We start from the raw sequence: 26,398 nt of genomic DNA on the forward strand, positions 1-26,398 counted from the left end.
AAATACTGTTACAAGTGACAAGGCTGTGTTTGACCTTCTTTGGTCCTTAAATTTGTTGTTTTCCTTTAGGAAAGGAGAGGAAGAAGAGGTTGGTTGGTGTGAAAAATGCATATTCTATGGCTCTATGCAGATAGTTACTCTATGTGCTGTATTAACATTTTAATAGTATGGCAAATGTAGTTTTGTAGTTAAAATGAAGCTTTAGTAGTTAAAATAGAAACTATGTATGTGAAGGGTTTTTTTTAAGAAATGAGATACTCGCTTAGAGGAACACCTAAATCTTCCAGAGAAGAGAAATTTATAGTTTTCTTATCAGAAGAAGCTAATTTCTTCAGGCCTTGCTCAGACTCGAAGACACCATGGGGATTAAAGGAAACAGCTGACATACAACAGAGAGAGTTCTTGTTTTAAATAGAATGTATGCATAACCAGGAAGGATATATGAATATGCCACAGTGTATGGTTTTAAGGTTATTCCTTTGTTCACAAGGTATGCTTTTCATGACTTAGTGTCCAAGAGCATCCGGACATCCGTAATTCTTTGCTTTTTATTGTCTTGTAATTGCCCTAACACTAATTTTTTTACTCTAATTGTATTACTATTTTTATAACCATTTTATGATAATTAAACTTTTAAAATTTTAAAAACCAAGTGGTTGGCGTTTTTCCCAGTTGTGCTCTTTTGGATGTTGTGTGGAGGGAGTCTGAGTGTGCTCAGGTAAAGGGTCAGAGAAGGGTTTGAGGAGGGAGAGACCTTTGAAGATGCCCTGGTTGCTGCTCCCTGCCATGGGCAGTGACAGTGGCTTGCTCTTCTTGAGGAAATTGCTGACCCAGCTGGGTCTTGTCTTCCCTGGGTAGAGCTGCATGTGTGAGTATGGTTTAATTTCACTTGCTCTGCAAATCGTTTTGGGCTTTTTCTCTTTGCAAAGTCACTTATGTGCCTGCTCCTGATGTAAAACCTGGGTCTGGAGAGGTTTAAAGCTCTTGGCTTTGGCAAACTTGCAGTAAATAAAGCTTGGGGCTGCTGCAGCTCTGAGTTCTGGCTCTGGTTTATCAGGTGAGACCAAGCAGTAGTACTTATGGAACTTTTATCAAGTTGTAGAATATCTTCAGTGGTGTAGACTTTTAAACCCCATTTTCTGAAGAGTGTATTTATATAGTTCGTCTTACGAAAATGCAGTGAGGTAGGATGGCAATGTAGCAATTTATTAATAAGGATAATTCATGCATGTTGTGTCATAGTCAAATCTGGGGGGAATTCTAAATGAGCAGAACTCTTCTGGGGGTTTTTGGTCATCACTTTAAATTGTGAAAAATTTGCATTTTTTTTTTTTTTTTTTTCAGTTTTACGGAATTTTTGGATCCATTCCAGCGAGTGATCCAGCCAGAGGAGATCTGGCTCTACAAAAATCCCTTGGTGCAGTCAGACAACATCCCCACACGGCTCATGTTTGTAAGTACTAAAGGCCCGTGGGTCATTTGATAGCTGCACACTGAGTAAACGTTCCTTTGATAAGCAGCAGGAAATATTTCACAAGTAGAGGAAGTTTCTTTAATCCTAAAGGCAATTCTTTTCCAAGCCAATATTGTCCAAATTGTAGGAAATTGTGGGAAGTCTTTAACAAGCAGTGCTATCAGATGACTGAATTTATGAATGTTGATTTTTCAGTTTGGGATTGAGAGCAGTGTTAGCTGAGAGGGATGTGAGAGAAATGAGTAGGGAAGTTTTTTCAATTAGCTGGTTGGGTGACCTGACAAAACCTTGCCATGCTCTTATAAGGTTAAGTGCTGAAATTTTGAGATCCAATTTGTTTTAGGCGTGTTAGGCACTGAGGTACTGGACTCTGAATAATCTTTTTCTTTCCCTAGAGGCAAAACCTTTGTTTTAGCTTCTGCCAACACTAAATATATCACAGAGCTGCCCTGCTGTCGCTGCTCTTCTGGCTCTTCCCTGCTCAGCACATGCAGACTGGATGGCTGAATTTGGTTATCAGACTTCATAATTTTGATAACCTTCACTAGCAATGATTAGTGATCATAATAATCTCTATATGAAAGAGTGCAGTAAGACAGACCAGCTCAGAAATGCTGAAATTATGGGTGTAATTCAAGCTGTAAAAGTAGTAGCTGAGTCTTTCTGACAGCTGCCTCAGTCATCTTTTCCTGAGTCTTCTGTGAGGCCAGGGTTTTACTTTTCAAACTTGAATTCAGATTAAATGCAAATAATCTATATAATTTCTATTCAAGTTTTTTTATAAATGATTAATTCTTCATTTACAATAAAATTTTAATTAAAGGCGCCTCCTGCATATGAGGTGACCATATATCTAAGACAGAGGCTGAAGGCCTGATTTTTAAATTTGCCTTTATAAACAAGAAAAATTTTGTTTATATTGCATTAAGAAGCAGCTCTATTTTGACCTTTTTAATCTTGGATGGATGAAAATATATGTTTTTCCTGAAACAGAAGACAGCTGTGTAAAAAACCCAAAAACCAAAAATCAAACAAACAAAACAACTCCCAAGGCAAACGTTAAATTGTTTGACTAGGAAAGACTGAGTTTAATTGTGGGATTTTTCCTCATGCTCAGCATTATTTTGCTACATGGTTTCTCTGATCTGTTTGTAACTGAGGTGTTCAAGAGCCAAAGGTGAATCATTGCACAGGGTTTTGCTGCAGTGCTGAAATAATTTTTGAAACCAGTTGGGATAATCATTAGTCCATCCTCTTGTTGCTTAGGCTGTAGGCACTGGGAAGCACTGTTCTGGGATATCATTATAATATATTCCCATAAGAATATTCAGATAATTATATTCCCTTAATAATAATTCCCATATAATATGTTCCCATAGCCCCAGATTTGGCAAACTTTATGGTGGATGGAACTTTGAGGCAACTCTGTGTCAGTAACATTTGTATGGCCTGTGTTTTCTTTCTGGCTCAGATTTTAAACAGTCAGCAGCTTCTTAAATTAAGAAACATGGTTAATTTGTATATTATTTTCTTATTTTTTTTAATTTAATCAAGTAAAATCTGACTGTAGCATTGCTTGCAATCTTTCCTTAGGGAAAGAATTTATTGCAACTACTGTATTCTGATACTGAAATTATGGCCATGGTTTATCAGAAAGCAATCTCTAAGACTTTATGAATTGCTGGATTATTTTATTTGCTATGATAGACTTGAATTCAAGAGAAATGCTGTGTATGCACATCCTAATTAGACAAAGCTGAACTTCTGTGTGGGTAGCAAAAACTGGAATGAGCTGAGCCTGGTTCTGTCTCTATCAAAGGATATTCCTTGTCTTGGAAAGTGGAGGTAACTGCCAGCTTTCCCTTGGATGAATGGAAATGTGTCCCTGTAACTTCAGCACATCTCTGCCTTGCCAGGATGAATAATAAATAACAGAGATTTTGTCCATGTTTCACAAAAGCCTGGCAATGCTGGAATATTTCACTGCTGGGAAAGGAAACAGCTGAGATGCATCTGAGGGGAGTATTGCTCATTAAAATGTTGCCAAATCTGTTTTAGATATGAGCCATAGAGAAACTTTTTTGCAAAATAAAAAAAAAAGCAGTCTGTCCCAAGCCAAAATTTCTTTGTGTGTACATTTTGCTGCAGAATAAAAAGCACCTTCCAGCTAATGCTTTTGTGTAAGGAGCAGCAATACACCATGAACGTAGATAGTTCATCTCCCAAAAAAATTCACATGCTCATAAAATATGAGGAAATCTGCAGTTTTACCAGATTTCTGAAGATGGATGGGGAAGTGGTTTGGAATAAGCTGCCACTTGAATGCTATTCTTTGTTGATAATTTCTGATGCTTCTGCTTGTTCAAAAGATTTCTGACTCCATTAAACCACCACTATAAGCCTGTCAGCCTTGGCTATATTTCTGCATGTTCTTCAGTCCTGGAATGCAGATATTTTTCATCTTTTTTTTTTTTTTCCTGGTGGCCATACCTATTTTGAAGAATGAAACTGGGAATTATAGGATTTGCTTTAACATTTTTTTTTAATTTCACACTGTCTCTGAAAGCAGAAATTAAATTGTTGATGAGGATAGAGAGAAGTGAGTATTTCTGGAGCAGTAACACGTGGCATTGGCATCCAAACTTGAATTTCACACATCTTTAGACAGGGGGAGATTTTAAGTGGAAGTGACTCCTCATTTTGCACAAATTCTGGTGCCTGCCTTCCTAAATGTAGAAAAGGGGAACAGACTCCAGCCTGTGTTTTCATCTGTATGGTTCACTGAGTTAGTATTTTGCAGATGCAGGCAAGGAAAATCTGATACAAGATGCACCAAAATTAGAAACCACTGTGAAAACCACAGCCAAAAATTACAAACATTGCCCACTCTTGTGTTGTTTCCTACTCAGATTGTCTAAAATCACAAAGTGAGGACTGGGATTAATCTTTGGTATAAAAAGAAGATTGAGTCACATGTCTTTTGGCATAATATATCTGTGTGGTCTGGTTTTTCTGACAGTGGGTCCATTTAAGAGTAAAGCCCAGTTCAGCTTCAGTAAAGAAATCATAATCTTACTTAAGACCTGGCACCCCTTGTGCCAGCTTAATTTTTGTCTTGTTTGAAAAAAAACAAACCCAAACCTCAACCTCTGTAATTTTCACATTTTTTAAGAGAATAACATGTGTGCACTGAGGAACCTGAAATTGAGACATTTCAGGCTCCTTGTAGGAGGATTCCTGTCCTCCAGCACTGACAATTCCAGGATAAGGTTCTGTTTAACCCGTGACTAAACCTGTAGATTCTCAGGTGTTGTTTTTCTGACTTTGAACAAAATAAAGCAGCTTGCTCCACATCCTAACACTTGTAAACAAAAGAATCATAAAGACACAGTCTTCCCAATGCATTCAAGCATTGAAAAGAAAACAAAAAGTAAGATAAAGAGCATTTGAAAATGCCAGGAGGTGGTGCTGCAGTCTGTTGTGTTGAGTAGGGGCTCACTGTGCCCTGGGTGGGTGGGCTGCCTTCCTCAGCAATGCACCCTGAGGAAAAAAATGTCCAAAATCTGAATTTTGGAATTTTGTGGACCTTATGGACTGTTACTTTTTCGCTGGAGAAGCTGACATTTTTAATGCATCTCTGGGCAATTACAAATCAATTATAGCCAAGGGCTCTATTGGAATATTAATGTGCTCATCACCCTGGAGCTGCAAAGACAAATCATCCCACTTTGCTTAAGGTCAGGAGTTTGATAAAGATCATTCAGTTTAAATGGAGCTGGCTGCAGCTAATTATTAATCAGTGGGACTGAGGAGGAATTGATGCTCTCACACGTGGTGTTTGTTATCTCTCACAGGCAATTTCGTTCCTCACGCCACTAGCAGTCATTTTTGTGGTGAAAATAATCCGTCGAACAGACAAGACCGAAATTAAAGAGGCTTTCTTAGGTAATGTATGTCATGCTTCAAGGTGGAAAAATGTCTGATGGCTCTCAGAGATTGATTCCAAGTGTAGTCCAAGCCTTGAAGAAAACCTGTCCCCATTCCAGTCCATCATCTTTTTCAGGGTGTCTCACACAAAGCCTTTGGGTTTATTTGTGTTTGTAGATTCTGTGCCTTAATTCCACAACCTAGCCAGCAAGGACTGGAATTTGTTCAGCAAAGACAAGTCCATCTGAGGGACTGTTCAGATTTATATTTTTTCTGTCACACCCAATCTATTACTTACCTCTTATTTATACTTGCAGCTATTCTAAATCGAGGCTTTGACTGGAAAGTCCTGTGCGACTCAGCTGTTTAGTGTAGGAAATTACTCCTCTCATTGTTTTCTCTGATCTTCTCCTGCAATTTACTGCAACCCATTGCAAAATCCATGCTCTTGGCTCAGATTTTTTAATTAGAAGCTGTTGTTTCATCTTAAACTGCCAATGGAATTAGCTGTGTACTTAATCCTGGACTGTGAGCAGTGGTGGCTGTGCTATGGGTGAGGTCTAATTACAGTTGTAGGCAGGAAAGTGGAGCAGAGGACAATGGAGAGGGTAAGTTTTAAGCTGTTTCAGTTAATTCTGTCTGTGCCTGTCTCTTGAAATCTTACAGTGATATGTGCTCAGATCCTTTTTATTTATAGATATTGCCAGAGACCAATATTGATTCAAGCACTTTCACTGGCAAGGGATACCTTGAAGCACTAAGAACTGCAAATGTTTTTGTTGGCCTTATGTTTAAAATATTCATAATTCTGAAATTCTGTTTTACTGGCTAATTTACACTTTATTTATTGCCCCTTACGTGGTAAAATCAAAGCAATACTCAGCCTTGCCTTAACTAGATAGGATGTAAATGGCACTGTGTAATTGGAAAAAAGAAATTTAGACAAGGCTTAATTCCCATAGATTATTCTTTCTCTAGTTGCTCTCAACAAGTGTGAAATGATCCTAGGTTTGTTTTGACTGATGCCAGTCACTTGGTGTAAGTTCTGAAATGTCTTAGAGTGATGCTTTACTGACAAGTCCACTGGAAATAACTCCTTGTTCATGAAACACACAGAGTCAGTTCTCATCCTCCCTTCCTCTTGTGGAAGCAGAAAAGGAGCTTAGGCTTAGTTTCTCCATCACTTACTTTCACCTTTTTGCTCTAAAAAGACATTATTTAATGTTTTTTCCTGCTGTTTTGCCATCTGTTGTTACTCCCCCTAGTAACTCATCTAGCAGAAAAATTGCCAGCTTGCCCAGTATTCCTCTTGCTGCCCAGACTAAGGAAACACCAACCTTGATGTTCTGTTCAGCTTGTGCCATAAGTGTGGAACTTCTTGTGGCTTATTTGTGTTCCAGTGCACTGTACTCTAATATAAAGTTCAGTATCTGGATGTGTGAAGGTTCATTAGGTGTGGTGTGCTTCTGATTTGCTGAGAGCTGGCACAGAATGCCCATAAAAAATATTCAGGGAGTACCCCAAAAGGTGGATTTCTTAAAGCATGATGCATGGAGGAGAGAAAAGGTGAAAAAGAGATGAAAATCCTTTGCCCCTCATGGAGCCCCTTAATACAGAGAAGGGCATTCAATGCACCTGGAGTAAGGAAGAGTTAATTTAGGTGTCCTTAAGCCTTGCCCTGGGAGTGCCTAAATCTCTCACTGACTGGATTATATGACATTAGATGGGCAATATGAATCTTTCTTAAAGGAAGCAACAGCAGAATAAATAGAATTTTTTTTTCTTTTTTTACTATCCTATATTCACAGTGTCAGTTGATGCTTGGCTTGCCAGGGTAAGAAATGTGCAACAGTGAAGGCACAGCTGTGTCAGGTGTACAAGGAACAATCAAGAGAACACACAATAAAAAGTCTATTTTACAGCCTGCCTTCAAAAGCAGATGTTTTTTAAAAAGGGGAGTGTAGTGCTGTGGCATTGCTGTTCATCTGACTTTATGGAAAATTTCCCCATGCAATTTCCATAAGAAAATGATACAAAACAATGGAGGGGAAAAACAGAGCACAGAATTGAGTGGTCACTGTGAACACAGGTGTTGAAAGAAGAGAGTTTTTGGAACAGTATGGGTGTCCCTAGGATTGACTTGTTCTTTCATTTTTGCTGGCAGCTATTGTTATATTCTGAGAAAACCCTTATTTTTGCTTTGATGAAGGTCCCACTTTTTTTTAAACTTTAAAAAATATAACACATAACACTATAAGACATTTTTATGATCTGTAATATCCTCAGGCAAAGGTTTTATTGAGACAGGATGAGTGCTGCTGAAGTGCAGCATCTGGGGCAGCAGCCCAAGGAGAAAATAGCTCAGTGGCTGTCATAATCAAAGCTATGTTACTGTAAATGTTCTGCTAGAAATCAGACATTTGCCTGATAATTTTTTTTTTTTTCTGTTTGGAAATAAAATTCATTGGCTCCTTGTTTGCAACTGGGAGCTATGGTGTGGACTGCAAAATTAAATCAGTTTTAATCTAAAATGTGTGTATGTGCAGGATCCAAGTGCCAGTGAAATCAAGGCAAAAATCTCCACAGACTTGAGATGAGGTTCTTTGGAAAGCCTGGGGAATTGGCATGCAAGCACAACTAGAAGAGATGTTAAGTCTTACCTAGTAAGACAGTTCCTTCTTGTTCTCCAATTTTATTAGAAAAATTTGTTTATCGTGGGAGCAAATGTAATGGGAAGACACTGAAATATTTAATCAAAATATCCAAATCCTTTTGCAAGAGAAATAAAGTCATCTAATTGTAGTTTTGGCCAAAAGGCAATTCTTTAGCATGGAAGTGAAGTGTTTAATTGCATCACACACACTCACACACATATATGTGTGTGTGTGTATATATAGACACATACACACACAAAAATACACATGTGTGTGTAGATATATCTATATATCTTGTGTATTGGTCTATACAGGAATGCTGCTTGACAAAAGGATCATGAGAGTTTAATCTGGTGAATTACAAAACTAAAAAAATTGCAAACCTACAGTACTTAATTCTCTGATTTTTTCCCATTTATTGACTTATGCCTGTGCAAATGGCATGGTAGGAAAACTGGCCTTGTGTAGGGAAATAAGAGCAAAGTAAGTCGTGATTATTACAATGCTCTGAGGTCTGTCTTTAGTCTAGCTAACAAGAAAAACAGTAGGCTGAAAAAGAAGGTCATTCAGTTTTCAATCCAGTAATGATTTAAGTCTGTAAATCAAATGCTGTAGTGCTGCAATTTATTGCTCGGTGCTTAGGTTATTCTCATTCTCTCTGTTCATTGTGTTTTGTAGCTGTTTCCTTGGCTCTAGCCCTGAATGGTGTCTGCACAAATACTATTAAATTAATAGTGGGAAGGTAAGTCCTGTCATGTTCTAAATGATGGGTTTAACTTGAGAGGAATGGAGACAGATTGGCAGCTACAACAAATCCCAATAAATAGAGAGCTGCTGCTGTAGAGCACCTGGAATCCATCCCTGTGGAGCTGTCCTTGGGATGCTGCAGGTGTTGTACAACCCATACGGTGACACCCCGCTGTGGCAGGGACCCCTGCCCTGTGCTCTGCTGCTTGTTTGGCTCGCTGGCAGACCCCGACAAGCCAGGGCTGGGGAAGGAGTGCTGGGAGCTGAAATCAGCTCATTAAATTGGCAGCATGGGAGGGGAGAGTCACAGCAGGTGGGAGCTCAGGTGCCAGTGCCCCTGTCTGATTAAACAGCAATCAGTTCAGTCTCTGTGCATCCCAGGGCCTGCGTTTTGTGAGAAGCATGTTCTGTGCCCAGGTGACATCAACATGCACAGCAAAACAAACCTGGCAGCTAAGCAACAAATGGATTCCTAGGCAGAACATTCCTTTGGGGAAGCATTGTTTGGAATGAAGGGCTCAGAAAATATGTTTTGTCACTGTTGAGGCAGGATGGGAATGAGAAAACTCTGATCAGAAAGCTGCTGAGTGTAAAACTCCGGTTTATTCAAAATACACCGCTCTTTTATACAGAGCTTGTGAGGACCAACTCCATTGGTCCTGAAGTGAAAATAACCCACACCATTGGTACAAAGTGCTTGACGCACCGTGATAGAGCTTAACTATAAATAATGTGAATAAAAAGAGAGATAGAGAATTATTTACATTCTTCTCCAGCTCTTTCCCAGGCTTCTGCCTGGCTAGAAACTCTTCGTTTCTCTCTTTGACTGAATCTGAGACCCACAATGTTTTAGGTATTTTTTGTCTCTTAATCAAAATTGTAAATAATTTCACCTGGAAAACACACATTTCATTTGAATTAATACACTGTTTGACAGAGTCCACTGCTGCTTTTGTTGCTGGGATGTTTTGCAGCATTGAGGAAGGAATATTTGTGCTTGGTTTCTGATGAGCCCTCTCTGCTGCAGAGCTGGTGTCCTGACAGTAATGGCACTTGGCACTTGTATTTGATGGGTGCTTTTAAAATAATTAAGAAAACACCCACTTCTTTAGACAGGAATAAGCTCGTTTTTCCTGCACTCCAAGCCAAGAATTTTGCTGTCAGCTTGTCTCTGAATCTGCGATCATTCACTTTTCTTCTCCGTGTGGTTTGCTAGCTCAGGATCAATATGACACCAGTCAAACCTACAGGCCCAGCTCACAGCAGGCTCAGGAGAAACTCAGAGGTTTGCTCAATGCACTTAGACAGTCAGCATCGAGGCTGGTTCAGATTTTGGTGGCTGTTTTTTGGTTCTGAGCTGGTGTTTCGGCAAGACCTGCGAAAATTTGGGAGTCATTATGCTTTGCTCTGTGCAAAACTGATCACTCTAGGCAAGAGTAACCTGCATGTGTGTGATAAGCAGTAAATGTAATAATCACTGTGAGGTTTATTCGTTACTACAGCTTTTGTATTTTTAATATCCATGGTGTTTTTTGTAGACCGCGTCCCGATTTCTTTTACCGCTGCTTTCCAGATGGAGTAATGAACTCTGAAATGCACTGCACAGGTGATCCAGACCTGGTCTCTGAAGGCAGAAAAAGTTTTCCAAGCATCCACTCTTCCTGTAAGTTCACTTAAATACAGTGCCTCTTTTGTAAAAAGTTGTCCTTTCCCTGGTTTGGGGTTGCTCTTCTTCTTCTGGATTGTGAACATGATTTTTGCTGGAGGAGTCTGAATTTCTGATTTTCAGAAAGTCAGAAATTTCCTTTTGGAAATAAATTTGTGAGCCTGTGACCATTTCTCATCTTGGGAACCATCTGAGATGATCCAGAGTTACAGCAGGACTGTCAGCAGAATGAAGCATATTCAAGGTTGCAGAACACTGTGATTCTGAGGGGGGTCTGTTCCCCAGTGCAGATCTTTGTCTGTATAGTAAATATTTATTTTGTTGTATTCCAGTGGAGTATGAAGTAGGACAGTACAGTAGTTGTTATTTTGGATTTGAGGTCCTCAATCTAGGTGTCATGGTTTGATCAGATACCCCCCAGTTTGTGCTGTATCCTGACATGTTTAGGTGGCTTTTTGAGAATTCATCTACCTGATTTAATTGGTTTTACTGACTTAGATGTTTGTAAAAGTTCCTTGTTCTGTCTTGAGAAGCTGATTTCTAGTGTGTTTTATGTCATGTCTGACAAAGCTTCTTTTTATCTGTAAAATAACTTGATTACTGTAAGCTTCTTTGGGATTTTTTGGCCAGTAATCTTTGTTGCTTTCAGCTGTTCTAAGAACTGCCAAGTGAGAAGCAGTAAGTCGTATCTATGGAACTTTTTTGAAAGTAGTAACTTCAAATTGCCTAATTGTACAGAAGTACATATTGCAAACAAGTTGGGTGATGAAATCAGATGAATGAAATTGTGAGCTGACCTTGCTCCTTGTTTGAGTCACAGAAATAAATAAATGAGGAATAGTTGTTTGTAGGTATGTTATAAGCTTTAATTCCAAGCCAGTGGGGCAGCCACAGCAGGAGTCCTGGGGTTTTCCTCTTACCTGGAGGTCCTATACTGCTTGTATAAGCTCTGAGTTATGGTGCTGCAGCTCACACCTAATTTATTGGAGCAGAATGACATCCCAGAGTATTTAGATCCGAATTATGAGAGCAGCTTTTTCCATGACATAAGATTAGTGTGGCTGAGTTGACTGTATTTCCCACCACAAAGCCTTTTGTTAAAATGATAAGAATGAAGAGATATTATATATTCAGTAATTTTTATCACTTGGTAAGTGTATGTTAGAGTGAGGCAATTCTGCAGCTGCTTGAACTACTTAGCTGTTTGAAGCCTGATGTTATTATATCTAAGTCTCTGACAAGCCTTAAAAATCCATACATATTTTATTCTCATAATCGAGAAGGAAAGCATTTAATTTGACAATCATACAATGCTTGTTATTACAATGTTATTACTTCATTCCCAGTATTATGGGAAGCACACCATTATACTGTTTTCCTACACCTATGAAGCAATGAGGATGTTTGGGATATAATAATTAATATTTGCAAATTGTGCTATAGTTTTCCACTTTCTTAGCTCAGTTTTAAAACCTGTCCTTCCTGTCTTCTTAAGGTGTGAGTATTTATGAACTTTCCTTCCATAATCCCAGTCCAAAATTTTTCCTTGGCATCTTTCTCCCTTTCTTCAGGACAAGATTGTTATGAGGTTACAGAGATCTGTGAGTTCCGCCCTTCAGATTTCTGTCATCCTTCACTGCGCGTTGTGAAATTCATGAAACAGCACCTAAAAGGGTTGTTTGTTTGTTTGTTTGTTTTTCATTTCTGTTGGTGTTTGGGGGATTATTTTTTCTATTTCATAACTGCAGAAATATAAGTGGTGAGGATGAGAGTTGACATAAACCATAGTACCTCTCTTGGTATGATGGTTACAAGTAGCCCACTACAGCTTGGTATTTCCTACTTCACTTGAACCCGTGGGGAAAATAAATCACAAGTAAAAGCTGCCAGGCAGCTCATAAAGAGGGGTTAGAAGTTTCAGTCAAGAGCCATTGTGATCTTCAAAACAATTTTTCTTAAGGCATTTCTAGGATAGGCTGTCAATCACAAGCTTTGTTATACCAGAATCTAAAACTTCATCCATGCAAGACAAGGCCTTTAACAAGAAAATCCATGGTGCTGTAAATGGGGAATTGCAAGAGTGTAAAATGCAGGGATGTGTGTCAAGAGTGGCAGCACTGGCACTCCCAGACGGCCTGGTCTGACCTTGCTTACTCCATAAAAATGTTGTGAATAACCTGTTACCACTCTCAGAGCCAACTTGTGTCCTGAAGGAGAGTTCTGCGCTCTTGGAGCACAGATGATTTCCTTGGCTTCACCTCCCTGGGCCAAGGAGTGCACGTCATAAAAGAAGAAAAATGTGTGGAGCACAGACTGTTTCATAAAGCCAAAGAGTGACTTGTGCGTTCCGCTGGATCAAAGAAATCTCTGGAACTTTTGGATTGTTTGGAACCCATTTTGCTTTTCCAGTGTACTGCCAGTCTTGTGAGAAGGGAAGGACCTGTGTCCAGCAGCTCAGAGGTGTTCCTGGGCGGCACAAACATTGCTATTCTGACACCCAAAATAACTCTGAAATATACATTTGTTTATTCCATATTTGGTATTTCCATGGTTTTATAATCCATTGGCAAATTGTATGCTAATTTAAAGCTAGCTCCTGTGATGGAACCATGCAGCCTGTCTATGCCCATACTTCATCAAAACAGTGATGTTTAAAGATCATAAATGCAGCATTTTTTCTTGCCTGTGTGATTCCTGAAGAGTTTTCTTGCACACAACCTTTGGGCAGCCTCATGAGGCCTCAACCTGGAGAGGCCTCATGGCATCTCCACCTCTCCAGATGTATTTTTCCCTCCTTGCAACAAGATGGAAACAGCAGCAGCAAGCTACAGACAAAAAATGAGCAACCAAATGCACGGACATACAGACAGAATGATTGAGTGCATTCAATGAAACAAATAGAACAAATTGTGCAGAAATCAGCAGAAAACCTTTTATTGATTGTGATTTACCAGCATACCAGCTGATGAAAAATGTGATGTATGGATAAAGAGAATTTAACTGAATGCAACACATGCAAGAGGAAAATTAAGGTGAATGAACACAGGACATTTAATAGGACAAGTCATGTGCACAACTGGGACATGAAAAGATCACTGAATTTGCAGGCATACATTGTACTAATGGGATGGATAGACAGCTTTTTGTAATTGATTTCTTCCTTTTCATTTAATGTCTGATGTCATTTTGACATTTGTGTCAGGCTGACAAAATCTCTCCACAAACAAAATAAGAACTTGCAAGTCCTGGAGTGTTCTTTATCTGAAAATCAATATGCATGGGAAAGAAATGCTTGTAAATCCAGGTTTGTATCCAGTGGAGTAATTCCAGGTAGGTCAGATATGCAGTAATTAAAAATGGAAAAGGTATCAGTAGGGTTCTTTTAATTAACAGTTCTTTGTGACTTTGAATAGCTTTATACATTTGCCAGCTCAAGGAAGATTTCACAATGTGCCACTCTTTACACAGGCTATGAGAAGGGTGAGCATTTCATTGTCTGGCATTTGAGTCTATTTTGGTGACAGAAGTTGGAATTTGTGTTATTACCATGAGGCCATGAGAGAGAATGCCAGCTTTCTAGATCATGTCTTAAATTGCAGTTAGTTATAATTGGTTATAATTGCTATTATTGGGTAGATATCTTTATTTGGAGAATGTATCTTAATTTTTTTCAGGGAACATGTTCAGCCTGGAAGCCACCAGGGTTTTTTTCATGCAAAAGGAAGGCTGATTCTGCTTGACCATATGTCAAGAACATGTTTAATTAAGGTGACAGGAATACTGAGCATGTTTTCCATATGAGAGCTCACACTTCTTCTGAAAGCTTGTAGGGTTCATGAGCTGCAGCTTAAAATTGTTGCAATGCTCTGGGACCTCTAAAGAGTTCTCAGAGGAGAGCAGAAGAATATGAGCAGTAAATTTCTTGTGATATTCCCACATTGCCAGTCAGGTGACTGGAAGGAGGGGGGAAATAAAGGAGCAAATTCTCTTTTCACTTTATATCCTGGTAGTGGCAAAAAGATAAACTGGTTCTGCCAAATTTTATGAGTTAGGTTTTGTCCATGCCTTTTTCCAGATACTGTCTGAAATGAATTTTGGCTTAAAATATGAATCCAGATCATCAAGTTGGTGATACCAAGTTTTGGATACAGAGCTCTAAATCAAAGAAATAATTGCATTCTATCTAAATCTTTGACCCAGATTTCACCTGTATAAATGGGGACAGGCCACCAACAGCAAACAAAAGTGCTGCAAAAATAGTATGTGTTTATGTTAAAATAGATAATAAATAAGTATTTACTTATTGCCAAAACTGGGACAACTTCATGGTTATATCTGGAATGTTTATGTCCATGTGTGGCTTAACAGAACAGTAAGAACCAAATCAACATCACAGCCTGGCTTCAAATATTGTTCAGTAAAATGGGTTGTTTAGCTTAGAAGAAAAAATTAAATCCTAGACAGGGAGATGTCCCATATGCTGCTGTGATTGTAGTAATGGAGTCCTTGTGCAAGCAAATATGGGTGAATAATAGCAACACAACACAATTTATTTAGAAACACCAAAAATCCTCTGTGAATTTAATGCCAGATTCTTGACCCTGTTTGCTTTCTTAGAGGAAGTGATTAATTCTTCATGATATAACTCCCTTTAGGCTCTTACTCTGCTCAAAACATTTGCAAGCAAATTGCAGTTGCCAGTTTTGGCTTCAGCTTTATTTAGTGACTATTTTTAAATGTGCTATTTCTGAATAGGCCAGAATTATTGAAACTGTTTTTCAGCTAGGGAATTAGATTAGAGGAAGTTGCATGAAACTGGTTTTGGTACCTTTCTACTGAAGCAAAAATAGTGGCTTGGTGAGAGGTTAATTAAACACCCTTGGGGCTTGTGCTGCTGAGCGTTGGTGGTCAGGGGGGATTGAGCCCATGGTGGCCACCAATACCCACACAGATATCCTGAAACTGATGAGTCTGCTGTGAAAAAAAAAAGAAAGAATCACTTTATAGTCTGCTTAATATTAACTTATAGCTGGATTCACAGAACTTTGAGAGGTGCCTCTGGAAATTCTGCAGCTCCAGCCACAACAAAGCAGGGTCAGGGTGAGAAGGTTCCAGAGGATGATTTACAGTTGAGTTCTGATTTAATGTGAAGATTCCATGACTTATCTCACAGGGAAGCTGGTCCAGTGCCTGACCACTCAGTGAAAATGTTATTTGTTATATTTAAATGCAATTTCCCATGCATCTGTTGGTGCTGGTTGTCTCTTCAGCTTGTAGTGGCAACCACCCAGCAGGGCTGGGATGTTCTTCCCCCAGCCCAGGAATTTGTATTTCCCTGTGTTGGACTTCAGGAGATCCCTGCTGGCAATTCATCCCTGAGAGAAAGATCCCATCAACTGATTGGAATCCAAACTCAGAAAAAAATTAATCATTATAATATAGTAGCTGCAGAAATTATTGAACTTGCAATTTCACATTGGATTGGATGGGTTTGTGGGAATAAAATAAACTATAAATTAATATATCCTGTATAAAATTGCTGTATCAAGAGCAAAATAAATAAAGCATTCATGTGATTTTTATTTTTGTAGCTGCAATTTAGTTACTTAAATTAGTTTGAAAAGTTGACTTTTGACTAAATTGTGTCTTTTTTTAAAATAAAAATCTTTATTGAGTCTAGAGATTTCTTTTTGCAAGGAAAAAAATAGAGTTTTGAAGAAATTATTTTGTGGTAGCATCTCAATTTTATATTTACAGAAAGAATGTTAACACAGAGCTGTGCAAGAGCTTTCATTTCTTGTGTGGGTGTTTTTTGTTTTCCTTCTTTTTATTATATTGCTGAAAGAGGTTTGTAGAGATTACTGTTGAATATTGCTGAAGAAATCAGAGAATTCAATCAGAAATCTGAAATGAATAATGCAACCAGAGGCTGTGGGGACAATAGCAGTGACTTGTGTTGTCATGTTTTTTAATTACATCCTTGATGAATGAAGGTATCTTGATATATTTGAGAAAGTAATGGCCCTTTAGAAGTGAAGAAGAAAATAATTTTCTTTGCCTTTCGAGCTATAGTTTACACTTACAGGCAAAATGGAAATATGTAAAAAGCTGAAGTTAAAAAAGTGAGCTGCAAGTGGAAGTAAATATCTGATTTTAGCTCCAATAAAGTTTTCCCAGCAGCTGCTGCTGGTTATTGCTGATTATATTGCTGTTTCTTGGCTATTTTATCTGTTCAGTTTGCTTTCATCTGTGCAGGAAAGGATCTTAATTAGTTCTCAGTCTAATTCTTCCTTTCTTTTTGCCTAACTTTAGCTTTTTAGGCAAAATTTTTAAGCTAAGGTTACGGTATTGGTTTCACAGGCTGCAGAAGGCTTTGTTGTGCTGCTGTAGATTCCAGCTGTAGCTAAAACAAAGACCATTGTTCTTCTGCCTGACCTTTTCTGTTCAAAGTCACACCAGGGACCTAAAAATCCATTTCCACCTGTGAACTGTGGTGACAGCTCTTCTCTGGAGAGAAGACTTTGTAAGTTTGTAACTTTGTAAGTTGGGGTGAGTCTTTTTCACCCTAAAAGAATTAATTGTGATCAGTCTCCAAATCCTCCTTGCACACTCACATCCCCTCTGAGCAGCAAAAGGGATAGACCTGACTCACACAAGATGTAATGCAAATATCTCTGAATCCAGAATAATTTCATTAAAATCGGGAGTGCCAACTACAATTCTGCTATAAGAAAAATAAAAATAACCCAGTAAAACCCTTGAAATTGAAAGATAAAATGCCAGGCAGCTTCCTTTAGAGGTGGCTGACTGATATATCAAACGGCAGAAATCTCAGTCATAACATTTTCTGAAAACACTAATTTAGGTCTCTTGAAAGCAAGGGGATATTAAAAGGCTCTTGAGATAAAAGCTGTGCGATAAATGCAGGAAATCAAGTATACTATTTATGCCAGAAAGAAAAAAAGAGCACCTGTAAAAGCCTCATTTGGATTTTGCTAATGCTGTCGGTTCCACACTGAAAACAGGAGTTAGTTATTGCAGGTAATTCATTTCCCCTTCCTTCTGCAGAAGACTGAGCAAATGATGACATCAGTGTTTTCTCAAACAAAACCTACATGACAATTATTTATGCAAAATATTTTTAAAACTAATACTGCTTTGTTGAAAACTACTGATTTGACTGGTGATTTTTTTTTTTCTTTTTTTGGGTTTGTTTGTTTTGGTGGGGGTTTTTTTGGTGGTTTTATTTTGGGTTTTTTTTTTTTGTTTTTTGTTTGTTTGTTTGTGGTTGTTTTTTTGTTTGTTTGTTGAGACTTTCAGTTTTTCTTTTCTTTCAACCTGAACTAAGACAATGGATTTGGAAGTCTCTCCATCAGGTTCTTACATTTTATATAAGCAACTGGGAACTTTTGGAGAATTATTATATTGTGGGTTTCTAATCATGCTGGAAGGCAATGCAAGTTGGATTTGTGGATGGGATAGCACGGGAAGTATTTAAAAAAAAATCTCTCACAGGGAAGGTGAGGGGAAGGAAGAAATCCCTGGATGATTTTACTGAGGGAATTAATCAGAAAATAGAAACCAGAATGATTGACCCGATGTTTAGACTATCATAGCATTTCCACAGATGCTTGGGACGAAATATGATTTAGTATGACTGCTGAGTCATATTAAGTCTTATTTAAAAATATTTAAATATCGCTAAATATTTAAAACATCACTTGGTCAGTCCGGCAATAAGTTCTCTACTATTTGGTAAACTATTTTGTTCTTCATTTTATTAACCTGTCTTTGCTGATCTCTTCACCCTGGGATCCACGGGGGAATGATTAGAAGCTGTGCCAGGGTGGGTTCAGCCTCAATATCAGAATAATCTCTTTACCATGGGGGTGGTCCAACACTGGAAGAGTTGGACCTGACTTCTCAGAGAGCTGGGCAGTGTTTCCCAAGCCTGTCACTGTTTAAGAGGCATTTGGACACTGCTCTTAATAATTTGCTTTAGCTTTTGGTAATTTTTTAAAATTAAAAATAATTTAAAAATAATTAACTAAAATTAATTAATTTTAAAATTAACATTGATTTAAAATTAATTGAATTTTTTTTTTTAGCTTTTTCAACCCTGCAGTGGTCAGGCAGTAGGAACAGATGATAATTGTTGGTCCCTTCCAACTGAAATATTCTGTTCTATTCTCCATGTTCCCTTCTTTGTCTGCCTTCATTCCTTGCTTAAAATCAGTAAGTTTGTGTGGAAGATCCTGTCTAAACAAATTGAAGTATTAGTTGATGAAAATATCAAAAATGGCAATGTTTAAAATATATTTATGCTGGCAAACAATAGGATAGGACATCAATTTCTGGTATTGTTTAGTATGGCAAGGAGGCTGGAATCTCAAATAAAAATATCACTGTATGCAGAGAATGCCTCCTGCAGCAGGGCAGGCGATGGGTGGGAGTTAAATAAGAGGAGCAGGAGAATAATTTGGATGTGAATATCCATGGATCTGGCCATGTGTACTCCTTGGAAATGGGAATTTACCTCAAGCAGTTGTAGTGCTGATAACTGATTCACAAGGGCAGTGGCTGCATTTATTTGGATGTGTCCCATTCCCCCCAGCTGGACTCTGCTTATTTGGGCTGAAAGCATTCTCAGGATTACTCCTAAATTAGGTTTCTATCTAGTCCCCCTCCTCAATTTTGGGAGAAGAAGAGAGAAATCTCTTGGTTTTTTTGCTTCTCTGACCCAGTTAGGAATTCTGTGACAGCAGCCTGGGTGTGGATTCTCTTCTTAGCCAGAAAAAGAATCTACAACAACTCTCAGAACATCCCAGCACTTTGCTGGGGGCTGCCTGGTTGTTAATATATTATTGCCTCTATCTCTTCACAATTGACTGCCCCACTCAGTGTTTGTCACTGTATATCATCAGAGATATTAAAGCTGATTATATAATTTATGCTCTAGGCTTGCCTGATGAAGCATTAATTAAACGAACACAGCAATTGTGCTGGTTCTTGCTCTGTCACTGCAAAGAAAAAAGGTGTCTGGGAAATATGATGTCATTAGAATGAAAGGACAGGTGGCTCCTCCTCCCCTTTTCCACTAAATAATTAAAATTAGTCACTTGAAAAACGAAAATATTTTTGCATGTTAAAAGACATCCATTTCTTTGAAAAATTAAAGTGATTTATGTGCTTCAGAGTGGAGAAATTATTGAATTTCAACAGAAATGTTTGCTATCCTGTGATAATTTTTATAAAATATTACCTCAGTACTTGTAATTATAGTTGGGTATCTAAATTTGAACTGTTAATTATCTTTAGCTAGCAATTTCATGGAGGATAATCATATTTCCTTCACTTGAAAATGAACATTTTAAGTAACAAATGAGCTACAAGCCACAGGTTTTTGGCAGTAATTGCTGCTACTCCCCTATTTTCAAGATAAATCTCTTAATTAACAGCTGTATGGCGCTGTCTCACTAAAATATTTCATCCGTTTATAAAAGAATCCAGGGAAATATGAAATGGATTTCTCAGATATGCAAGCAAAAAAAATATAAAAAGCCCTGTGGGGTTTATTGGCTGCTTAATTCACTCTCTAAGTATACTCAGGAATGGTTATGTTTAATGTTTCTACCTCTTCTCTGACATAATTACCTGTGAATACTCAACAACAAGGGCTGTTGGAATTCATGAGGGCCTTGTGAAATGAACTCCTTAATGTTCAGTTTTCCTGCCTTAATAATAAATCAACTCTTTTGAGCCTGTTTGAGGTTCAGATTATGTGTATACCTCAAAAAGATTTTCCTTTTTTCCAAATTGAAAAGAAAAAAAGGTGTGTTTTTAATACAGGAATCCTGGAGGTGTAGAACAGTGGTTCCTCACTGGGATTTATCCTACCTGACCAACATGTTCTATGGATTTGTTTTACACAAATGATGTAGGGTCACTGTGGGGTTTGGGTTGGAAGGGACCTTCAGGGTCATCCAGTTCCACCCCCTGCCATGGACAGGGACACCTCCCACTAGACCAGGCTGCCCCAGAGCCTTCTTTTCTCCATGCTGAATAATTCAGTTATTTAGCACTTTGAAAAATTGTATTTTTTCCCTTTTCTTTGTATATTTAAAGGTATTAATCCCAAATCTACTGTGTACTCCATAACAGAGAGCAATTCTAGTTTTGCTCTCTTCAGCTAGCAAAATTCATTCTAGACTGAATTGGGAATGAAGATGCCAAATTTTCCAAACCCTGATTTTTCCAAGAGAGTTATTTAAAAATCTCTCTCAAGAGAGTTTCTGGCAAGTTTGGAGCCCAGTGAATTCAGTGACAGTGCTGCTGTGCTGCCACTTCCTCCTTGGTGTCCTGGTTCACTTTGAAAGTGGGGTTGAAAAAGGCTCAAAGTCATTTGCCTTCCCCCTGTCCAAACTCTATTTCTCTCCATAAAACCCCAATAAAAAGTTCCTCTTGCAGATGGGGGATAGATCAGGCTGCATTTCTTTGCACATTGCAGGGTTGCAGGAATAAATAACATTTCCCTATTCCTGCTGTGTGTCACACCATGGAAAGAGAAGCATTGATTTTCTATATAACCCTTCCTGCTCAGGCTGGGCATAGTCCTGGGGTTTCCATAGTTCCTTTTTGAAGCATTTAAGGGGATTATTTGCAGTACTAAAACTGATATATTCCAGTAAACTCCTTGACACTGCTGACCATGAGTTTGACAGAAGCATTCTGATCCTCCACTGTAAAAAATTTCTATCCATGGAGAAACTCCTCAGCCTGTCTTCTAATAGTATTTTGCATGCTAATCTGTATGCTTGGGCCAATTTCCTTCAAATAAATTTTAAATTATGTGCACATCCCTGAAAGAGCGATGCATGACAAGAGGTTGAGCAGGATGTGATCCTTATCCAGGATATTATTGATGATGTAAATACAGAAAAAGAGGAGAGCAAGAAGTTATCCTGATCCACTAGTTGGAATTTGATATCTCCCAGTGTTGACCTGGAAAAGAAAAAATTGCTCTTGGTAGGGATTATTTGTTGTTAAACATCTCATAAATGCCCCCATGGCCATAATTTGTATTAGAGCTGAAGAGGCAGTGATCTAAGGCTTGTGCCTACATACTGTGCTTAAAAAGAGAAATTATTAAAAGTAATTCCAGGATCTCAGCTGGTTTAATCTTCTCTTTACTATGTTCTCAGAGAAGGAGGATTTTTTTTTCAAGGTTTCTACCCACAGAAATGGAAGAGTAGGCTGTGGAACAGGTTGCTTTTAGGACTTTTGTAAGAGGTATCATGAACTAAATAAAACTAAATTTAATTATCATTTTTGATGGCAATGAGACGCATTCTGAAGCCACCTTAGGAATTTCAGATAAGATGAGGTATCTGAAAAAGTACATAAAAAACATATCACCAAAAAACCCAAGAAAAGGCTATAAGAATTCACTGACAGTAGTGCAAAAACAATCTAATGACTAATGCTCTTGCTTTTCAGATAATATAAGTCTATTTTTGTTCTAACATGTCTCTGTCTCCAACATCTCTTTATTTTTTTCCCCAGTCCCTGCATACATTTGGAGTTTATGATGTGCTTTTCATGTTGCTTCTGCTGAACTGTCTTACTCTGTGAAAAGAAATTAATAAAGCTAAGCCAAAGGGAAGGTGATTGACTGTCCCACTTGGAAAAAAAAATTAAAAATATTTTGTGATAATAAGCTCATAACGTTCTTTGGGAATTGTACTTCTATAAAATGCTCTTTGAATTGAATTTCAGCATTAAAATTTATGCACTCATTTGGTATCATACTTTTTACTTCAAGAAAGATAAATATTTCAGTCTTTAAACAGTGTGAAACTGAAAGCATCCAGCAGTAGCCCTAGCTGCTGGAATTCCTCAGTAGGCTGCTAAGCAGTTCCAGTGATGAATATTCTGTGTTTGCACTTGGGAAATGTACAGTAATCACTGCAGAAATAAAGCATTGGAGACAAAGGGGTGGATATTTTATCTGATCCTTATGAAGGCCATTCAGATGGCTGTTTTGTAATTTGATGTCATTTAAGTAAGCTGAGGGGTTTTCTTTAGTTCAAAAACTGCTTAATATAAAAAAGTAATTTATTGTGTGCTTAGCAAAGCATCCATTAAAACTTGAGAGGCTGAAGATCCTCCTGGGGTAGTTTAAATTTCAGAAAAGCACTCACAAAAGCAATTACATTTTTAAATGAATAATTTATTTGGGGTGCCTTAGATCAGATTCTTGTTTACAGTTTCCCACCTTATGCATTTCAGCTTGGTAATTGGTTTGGTCTGTACAGACAGGTTTTTCAGCTCACCTAAATTCCCTGTCTGGAGGGAATCAGGTGTTAGGATGGGATCTGCAGTGTCTCCAGATGCTGTCACCCTCCTTATTCCTTCTGAACTAATTAAAAAAAATATATAAAAGAAACAAACTGAACAATTGAGTCTAATATATTTTTATTTATTCAAATAAAGATAATGCATTTTAAAGCATTTTAACAAGCCATGAAAGAACCTGTGGCTTGTCTCATGAGATTTTTTCCTGAGTTGAGAAACTTGTGGCATCAGGACTTTGATTTGAGTTAGCTACACCAATTGGTAAAAAATGTCTCATTCCTTATTCCTTTCTCCTATTATAATACTTAAAATCAATTAAATATTTGTGTGTGGAATTGTTATTAACTTGCTTCTTGTGTTAATGTTGTTTTAGACTAAATCAGACTGATTTTCTTCTATTCATTTACACCAATGTCTCCAAAAAGGGCTGGTTGTTGTTTTATATTGCTTTTCCCTTCTTTGCATAAAGAGAGTTTGATTAAATTTCTGGAAGAAGGCAGCTTAAAAGTGGTTTTGCATTGCTCTGCTGAATCTTTGGGGTCTGTCTTAATAACTTTTGCCAGGACAGTAGGCAGGGTGTGACCCTTCAGGACATGTGTGTATTTCCATTTCCTTCATGCTGCGGTGATGCACTGACTCCAGCTGGTGGGGGAAAAAAAGTGCTGGAATACACTCTATTGATGGACCAATTTTTCAGGGTAAATATCACCTTTAGGCCCAGGATTCTTGAAGAGTGAATTGGTTTTTTTAATATTCTTGACTGACATCTTCCAAACAGAGCCATCAAGCAAAGCTGCCTGCGAGGGCTGCACAGCAGCTGAGCTGTCTGGAATTCTGCAGTTATTTTATAATGGATATCCCACATCCCGGAGCATTTTGCTGTTAATTCCATGGGTTTTACTGCTGACTCTGCATGCACTGGGACTGTTGGGTCAAGCAGCTCTTTCTGGATTTGCACACTCCAGGGTAAGGGAAGTCAATCTGAAATTCTGCAGTGTAAGGCTTCTGTGCACAACGTTAGTTCTACAGCCACAATATTAGCGCTACATATTAATATATTATTAGAGTATTATATATTTATTTTCCCTCTTATATTAGGCATGGCTTCCGCAAGAGGACTGTTTGTGACTCTCTTCTTTCTGCCTCTTAGTTTAGAGAAACACATCCACCACCTAAGGCAAGATCAGCCTTTGTGTTTATTACAAATATAGTTCCTGCTGAACTTCCATGTTCTTCCATAAGCATCTCCTTCTGGAAATGTGGCAGACCTTGAAAAGAACCCCACAAATTTAGGGGAAATACTCTTTTTAAAATATCACCAGATTCTCTATAAAGTCCTTTTAGCTAAATCTGCACCATGCTGACAATTGCTGGTGAAATGGCCTGATATATGATATTAATCCTAAATATGAGTCTGTGTGAACTGAACACCTACTTTAGAGTTTGGGCAATATTCCTTTAAGCCTCTAAATTGCTGGGCATTGTAGATTGCCTGAAAATGAAACAACAAAGCAATTGATTCTTCTGCCTGGGAATGCTGCCTTCAGATTTCAGTTCCCCTAAAAAATAATAACCCAAGATGAAAAGTAGAAATATGAAGACAAACATATTTTGGGAGTGGGAAAGTTTTTGCTTCAGGATTGCATTTGATATTGCAAGACATTTCATTTTGATCAATCCATTTACTCATCTGGAAGATAAAATGATGCAACCAAGTCCTTTCCTTGTCCAGTGTCTCTCTGGAAGGTGTAAAAGCTGTAACAGGAAAGAAAACCAGTGCAGAAACTTGGTGCCTGAGTTCTCTTGTCACTGCCACTTGTGCATGTTCTGTAGAAACTGAGTAATGAAACCTAAAAATCTAATTTAAATGTAATTCAATTACAGTGCAAACTGTCTGAGTCCTTTTCTGCTTTGAACCTTAACTTTAGAATAGGTCTAAAATCAAGAAAGATGTACTGAAGGTTGAAGCATGAAAAAGCTTTTGAGACTCAAGTTTAAAAATTGCTTAAATGTTTAATTTAGTATGTGATGTCTCTCCCAGAGGAAAAAGGTAAATTGCTGAAGGAAGAAAAAATTTAAATTTCTATGGGGTAGGTGAATGTCTAGAGGCAACACAGTGTTTGCAGACATGTCAGATTATGCAAAAGCTGAGTATTATATATTAGAAAAAAATCAAATTACTTCTGAATATTCCCTTGCCTGGTTCCTTGCATTGCTCTATAGGTAAAACCACTGCTGTGGAGAATATGTCTGTCATGGATCTTGCTGGAGAACGTCTTTTCTCATTCACTTCCCCAAAAATGTGATTTTTTTTTTTTTTTAAAGTTTGGAAGATCATTACTGCTTTAATAAAGAAAAAAAAGAATAAATAAAATAAACCAGCCAAACCAGCACTAATTACAGCTCACTGTAGTGATGTGCTTTGCTTTATCAGTTGCATTTTCAGGCCTTGGTTTCACCACCTTCTACCTGGCTGGAAAGCTGCACTGCTTCACGGAGAGCGGCCGGGGGAAGAGCTGGAGGCTCTGTGCAGCCATCCTGCCCCTCTACTGTGCCATGATGATCGCCCTGTCACGGATGTGTGACTACAAACACCACTGGCAAGGTGAGGCATGAACCTTTTGTCCCACTCTTTTTTTTTTTCTTAGTTAGCCATGTATTTCTTTGATTATTTTGTTTCAGTACGTGGTGAGTAAAAGCACCGTGGTGTGCTATAGATTTTCCTTGTTCTTGGATTGATGCTGGGGTTTCCCAGGAAGGTTGGATTAGATAGCACTGACCTTCAGAGCTTCAGGCCTCTGCCACAGCATCCTCTCCTCCCTCACAGCAGCCACTTCTGGAGTGCCACACACACCAGGTCACTGCAGCTATCACTGTTGTCTGAGTCCTTCAAAATTCTGCAACTGATGGAGAAGGCTGTGCTATTTATCAATTGCACACTCATGTGACAATTCAGAAAACCCTACCATCAATTACTTTTTTATCCATTTCTTGATTTGCTCTATGGCCACCTTTGTAGCTTCCTTGCTTTTACTCATTCTTCTGCTAAGTAAACCAGCCTGTAATTACTTTTTCCCTATTTGCCTCTGTATTCCTATAAGAAATATAATTTCTGATGCTGTTATGTAGGTCATCTTGGCTTTCTGTTGTATTGCTAGTACTGTACTGCTGGCCTTGCAAATTGAACTCCCCTCAAGGTCCTGTGTGCTCCTTTCAATTATCCGAAATTTCAGTTTCGTACTGGTTACATGCTGTTTCCTGTTTTCCAGCACTGTGGTGGGTTGACCCTGGCTGGACAACAGGTCTTTCACTCCCCTCCTCAGCTGGAGGGGTGAGAGAAAAGGCACTGAAAGGTTCATGAGTGGGGAGGTCAAGGTGCCTGGAGCAGCTCCTGTCCCTCCTGCCTCACTGAGCTGGGTGCCAGCAGGGCTGTTTCTCTCACATCTTCTCACTCCTCTCTCCAGCTGCCATTGCAGGTGTCCAGATTTTTTCCCCATTTTTTCTTCCATCTGTTATCCCAGAGGTGCTCCCACATCCCTGCTGTGCTCAGCCTTGCCCAGTGACAGACCCATCCTG

General features: G+C 38.4%; 1 protein-coding gene across 1 annotated transcript in view; it reads left to right on the plus strand.

The window, feature by feature from the left end:
- The window catches only part of PLPP4 (phospholipid phosphatase 4), a 45,971-nt gene that overhangs the window by 15,211 nt on the left and 4,362 nt on the right, over nt 1-26,398 (plus strand). Inside the window, exons 2-6 of the mRNA XM_030276546.4 lie at nt 1,345-1,453; nt 5,329-5,419; nt 8,734-8,797; nt 10,341-10,465; nt 25,257-25,427. Coding sequence (XP_030132406.1) covers nt 1,345-1,453; nt 5,329-5,419; nt 8,734-8,797; nt 10,341-10,465; nt 25,257-25,427 — 560 coding nt within the window. The remainder of the gene's footprint in view (nt 1-1,344; nt 1,454-5,328; nt 5,420-8,733; nt 8,798-10,340; nt 10,466-25,256; nt 25,428-26,398) is intronic.

The sequence above is a fragment of the Taeniopygia guttata genome, chromosome 6, assembly GCF_048771995.1.
Source record: "Taeniopygia guttata chromosome 6, bTaeGut7.mat, whole genome shotgun sequence".
In the NCBI taxonomy this organism is placed as follows: domain Eukaryota; kingdom Metazoa; phylum Chordata; class Aves; order Passeriformes; family Estrildidae; genus Taeniopygia; species Taeniopygia guttata.